The 5,592-nt window shown below is 43.6% G+C and overlaps 1 protein-coding gene across 1 annotated transcript; it reads right to left on the bottom strand.

The window, feature by feature from the left end:
• Positions 1–304: 304 nt before the first annotated feature.
• LOC121483012 (pre-mRNA 3' end processing protein WDR33-like) lies at positions 305–1,409 on the bottom strand. The gene has a single exon (XM_041741222.1). It carries the CDS (start codon positions 1,283–1,285, stop codon positions 305–307), a length of 981 nt encoding a protein of 326 aa, XP_041597156.1. The 5' UTR covers positions 1,286–1,409.
• Between the last annotated feature and the right edge of the window lie 4,183 nt (positions 1,410–5,592).

The raw sequence follows: 5,592 nt of genomic DNA, 5'->3' as shown, positions 1-5,592 counted from the left end.
AGAGAGGGAGACAGATCATGAGAGACACCTAATTCTGGGAAATGAACAAGGGGTAGTTGAAAGGGAGGTGGGCGGGTTTTGGGGTGACTGGGTGAGGGGCCCTGAGGGGGGCAGTTGACGGGGTGAGGACTGGGTGTTATGCTATTTGTTGGCAAATTTTACTCCAATAAAAAAACAATGTTTTTAAAATAATAACTAATTTTATTATAACTACTTATAATAAATAACTAACATTGAAGGAAGGATAATTCTATGCTATCATTCTACATATTTCACATACTTTTCACATACTTTTTTTTTTTTTTTAAAGACTGAATTCTTTATTCGGAATGAAAGATTCTTGTCTTACACAGTAGGTAATAAAAAGGAATAACGTATACACATTATTAACCATAAATGAAAAGAGAAAACCAGTGCAAAATGCGGCAGACAATACATCTCTAACATATTGCAAAGGCTGATACCGGGACAACACTACTTCAGAAAAGTGCCAGCAAAATGGTGAGTGTGTGAAAACAAGGAAAAATATTGTGTTTATAGGGTGCAGAAAGTATCCCAGAATCTGACAGAGCCCATGCATCTCTGCACCCAGAATACACTTAGAGAATAATTTAACCATGACAATAGGGACTACAGAAAATGGTATATTGTGTATAAACCTGGCCTCTCTAATCGCCTCCTTATGTGCCTGGAACATCTTGACGTTGTTCATGTTCGACTGCCAATATTTCACATATCCTCCATGGTCTGCTGTCAACATCCACATGTCATTATGTGACCAAGTCATGGCCCTCACTGGGCTATCATGAGCCTGTAATATTGTTTCAAAATTGAAGGTAAGTCCATTCCACAAGGTGAACTCTCCACTAGAAGCTCCAGTGACCAACCGTCTTCCTTCTGGAGTCCACCTAACAACAAATACTGGACACTTTACTTTATTTGTTGATGTTCGAACAAATTTTGTTGTTACTGCATTCATAGGATTATTCAACATTCCTATAGGTGGGACCAGATCATTATAATAACCTGCATCAGGCTGAATTGCCCGCATATCTCTCTGGTCTCTTTGCCATATTCTATTCTCCAAATACTTAATTACAGATGGATTATAGTCTATGGTTTTTCGATTTACTGCTTTTCTCATCCGTTTTCCATCAAAGGTAAGCTGTTGCATTGCTTGCTGCTGTGCAAAATCAGGTCGCTTATAAAATAGCTGTCGAGGTGCTTGGTGCTGGAACCTTGGCATATGGAAAAAACGAGGAGGAGAACCAATTTCTGTAGCCATGGTGATGTATTCGTTCTAGGACACCGCCGGCGCCGAGCAGAGCTCCCAACGAACGGCGAACGAAGGGGTCGTCCTCGCTGTCGGGAACGTCTCTCCCGCCCGGCCTCTTCCCTCCGCCCCTCTCAATCCCTTTTTTTTTTTTTATTAGAGAAACAGAGCCAGTAGGATAGGGGGGCAGGATGGAAAAGAGGATGGGAGAAGCAGAGGGAGGGGATGATGGGGAGAGGAGGGAGGGAGAGGGGTAGGGGCAGAGGAAGGTGGCAGGGAGAGGGGGCCAGCCCAGCAGGTGCAAAATCTGTGGGGCAGGCCACAGGGAAGAGATCACAGGTGAGCTGGAGCCCCATAGGCCTGTGCACAGATGGGAGCCTCCCTCCCTGCCCCCAGGAAAAGTGTAAGCATTCTTTTAAGACCTTCCCTGGTTAAGTCAGGCCCACTCAAGATAATCCCCCCAATTTAAAGGCAGCTGATAATGGATTTCAGCCACACTGTAGAACCCCTTCACTGCGGCATCTAGAGTACTGCTCTACAGAGTATTGGTGACTTGTTCAGCCCGGCCAAGGTGACAAGCCAAGAAGCTATCACAACCATCACAGATCTCTGGTGAGAGAGTGCTCCAAGTCCAAGGCAAAGTTTTCAAGTTTTATTTATAATGGGAGAATAGTTCCAAGAGATGCCAAGCTTCCAGATGTATTATTGGCTATAAAAAACAAAAAAAGGCTACATGGCTGGATTCAATCTGCTAATATTTGTGAAGGAGTCTGCATCTATTTTCATGAGACTGGCTTCTAGTTGCTTTTTTTCTTTCTTGTAATTTCTTTCTCAGGCTTTAGTATCACAATTATGCAAATAACTGTCAGGGTGACAATTCCATCAGCCTTTGTATGTGAGTGCAAAACATTTTCACAGTTTTCTCAGATCCACAAACAGCCTTCTGCTGTAGCTGTCAGCTCCTTGCCCTAACATGGATGAGAAAGGAAGGAGCCAGAGACCTGGTAAAAAAGACAATCTTAACAATGAGCAACTCAAGTCATCTTTTTCTAAAAATCACCAACTGCTGATTATAGCTGAAATGGAAACACATGTTTGTTTTTCTGTTGTTTTTTTGTTGTTGTTTTGTTTTTAAATTAGCCACTTGACAAATTCATCTTTGGGAGCTGAGTAAAAGGGGAGATTTCTAAACCTAGAGCACTCTTTGGCCAGTGCCTGTAGTCTCTTTCCTGGCTGTGTTTTAGAGAAAGGGATTTGAGCCACAGGCCTGCCTCCTGTTCTCGTTCTCACGAAGCTGCCTTGATTGTGGCCTCCCAGCCACAAATGCCACGCCACAGGCCTTCTGTGGGCTGCCGGCCTTCAGGACAGAGGCCTACCTCAGTCTGCCACAATTGTGCACGGACTTAGCCTCCCCTGGAGGGCTCACAGGTCTTGGGGACTCAACCTAGGCTTTAAAAGTACAAAGAGCACCTCTGGCTGCCCAGGGAGCTGCAGTTCTTGCTGATTCTCTCTGCCCTTCCTTCCTGCCCTGTTTCAGCCATCATGGAGCCCTGTCTGATTTGGGGGGTAGATTTCTGTAAAGAAGGTAGAAAGTCAGTTTTCTATAATCTGTGAAGTTGTGAAAAAGCCACTATCATGGTTTTTACATCAAATATTGCAACATTTCAAAAATAATAAAGGTATTTTCCTAATTAAAAAAAAAAATAGATACCTGTGGCCTGAGATAACTCACCACTGTCCAAAGACTCCTTTCTTGCTTGTTGGGACCCAAATTGATCTCCGAGATGACCCCTCTACTATCGAGAAACTTGCCAAGAACAAACAGAAGGCTATCACTCCAGAGACTGCTGAAAAGCTGGCCCGTGACCTGAAGGCGGTCAAGTATGTGGAGTGTTCTGCACTCACACAGAAAGGCCTAAAGAATGTATTTGACGAAGCAATATTGGCTGCCCTGGAGCCTCCAGAACCGAAGAAGAGCCGCAGGTGTGTGCTGCTATGAACATCTCTCCAGAGCCCTTTCTGCACAACTGGTGTCAGCATCGTACTAAAAGCAATGTTAAATCAAACTAAAGATTAAAGATTAAAATTCGTTTTTGCAATAATGACAAATGCCCTGCACCTACCCACATGCACTCGTGTGAGACAAGGCCCATATAGGTATGGCCCCCTTCCCCCTCTCAGTACTAGTTAATTTGAGTAATTGTGTATTGTCAGAAAAGTGATTAGTACTAGTTTTTGTTCTGTCGTTTCAAAAAAATATTTTTTTTTGTTTAAAAGCAAGGCGTGCTTGTGATGACTCTGTAACAGACTAATTTGGGTTGTTGAAGCTGCTCCCGGGCTCCATCCACTCTGGAGAATGATCTGGGACATTTAGTTTTTTGTTTTGTTTTGTTTTGTTTTGTTTTTTTTTGCGGGGGTGGGGTGGGGTGGTGGTGCGGGGAGTGTGTGTGGGGTTTGTTTTTATTTAGTCATGTTTTTTAAATTCATTAACCATTGGACAGCCCTTAAGGGGAGGAGGACGGATTGATTCCACATTCCACTTCCTAGATCTAGTTTAGAAAACTTGTTCCCCACCTGGTGCTCTTAGGAAGGAGTATAGTAAATGCCTCATTTAATAACATACTCCTTTTTGAAAGTTGCCTTTTCTCTCCACCCTTGAGTAGGTCCAGTATTTGATGAAACTCATGAAAGTGGGTGGAACCTGTCTTGCCCCTCCTTTTTTCTAGGATGCACTATATATGTGACTGTGACTTTCAAGGAAATTTGTTTGCCATTTACTGAATTTTTTTTGAAGTTAATTTCTAACTTCTTTCAGTGATAAATGAAGAAAAGTATTGCACCTTTTGAAATACACCAAATGGATTGAGTACATAATTAAAAAACATTTTTTTCCCTGTCAAAAAAAAAAAAAAAAAAAAGGGCCCTCCACCCATGCACTTCGCGGGCCTCGTGATCACACCCTAAGCTCCGTGCGTTGGAGGCTCGTGGCCGGAGACTGGCTGGCGGTTACGGTCAGGAGGGTACGGGGCGCCGTCCCTCTAGGCGGTCCTCGCCCGGCTCCGACGTGTACGAGCCTGACCTTCCCCTCTTGGCCCCAAAGGGGCCCGAAGCAGCCGCTGGACCACGGGGCTGTGGCCTATCCCTTCATAGAAAAATATCAAAAATATACCCACTGATTTGGCAACAGTAAATTAAGACATGGACAAGGAGAAAAGCAACACAAAATCAAGACTTCTAAAATACGAAGAGCAAGAGTATGAAGCTGTCATACCATCGGAAAGTGAACCAGCTAAAATAGCAGAAAAAGAAACCTTGAAACATAAAACATTTAGAACGTTTTCTGTACCCTTGAAGTCAGAGGAAACAGAAGACATCTATCAAGATTACTATCCAGGCATGCCAAGTTTTCTTTCGTGGAGATGGAAAGTAGTTTTCATAGCATTAAATTAAGAAAACAAGTGAACTATGTTGAAATACTAGTCTACTTCCATATTATCGGGACTTCACTGATTTCATTAGTCATAAGTTGGTGATATCTTCAAATACAGAGTATGTCTCTCTTAAAGGGAACAAAACCTAAGTACTGGTCATCGTGGTAAAAACAGCAGCAGTGATACCACTGCCACACCAAGAATGTCTGACATTTTTGGACCAACTTAGAGTTGACATCACTCTTTCCCACACACCCTGTCTTTCGGGGTTTGCATGATGGGAGGACCAAGAAGTTGGGCCGGCCTCCCCTGAGGGCCTCAGAGCCTCCTGGCTGCGCTGTGACCTTGTTGGTGCCCTTGTCTGCCACGGCACCGATTCCTCCTCTGTGTGCCTTCATTGTCTTCTTCCTTCCACTGGTCCCAAATGCACCATTAACAGGATGTAAAAGAGCTTTTTAAACCATGTTTCCTTTTTTATCCAGCTCTTTTCTTTCCTCACTTTTATGAGGGTTGCCCTTTCATCTCCACCCATGGCCCCCTTCTCCCTCCAGCAGTCAGTCTGTTAGTGATGTCCTTAACTCTTCCACTTTTCTGCTCCTGAGTTGACAAAACTTCAACTCTAATCAGCGTGATTGTCAGTGTTCTCTGCATTCACCCTCATACTGCTGAGCCTTTTTGCAGAAAACTTTCACAATCACGTGGGTTCCTTCTTTTTCCTGAGTCACAGTCTCCAGCATCAGTGGGACAAGGGGCACTGCCTGATGCCCTTTTATGTCTTCTTTTAACTTTCCCTGTCATTCCTCACAGCATCTCTTTACACTGTCACAGTTTAACCATAAGCCTTCTACTACCTGATTATGCTTCCTACTTTATAGAAAATGAAAATTA

Source organism: Vulpes lagopus, chromosome X (assembly GCF_018345385.1).
Source record: "Vulpes lagopus strain Blue_001 chromosome X, ASM1834538v1, whole genome shotgun sequence".
In the NCBI taxonomy this organism is placed as follows: Eukaryota; Metazoa; Chordata; class Mammalia; order Carnivora; family Canidae; genus Vulpes; species Vulpes lagopus.
Note: the sequence above shows the minus strand (reverse complement) of the source record. Positions and strands in the feature narration are given on the sequence as shown.

Bases quoted from the DNA above. Each gene is read 5' to 3' on its own strand.
- LOC121483012 (XM_041741222.1), bottom strand. From the start codon at position 1,285: ATGGCTACAGAAATTGGTTCTCCTCCTCGTTTTTTCCATATGCCAAGG.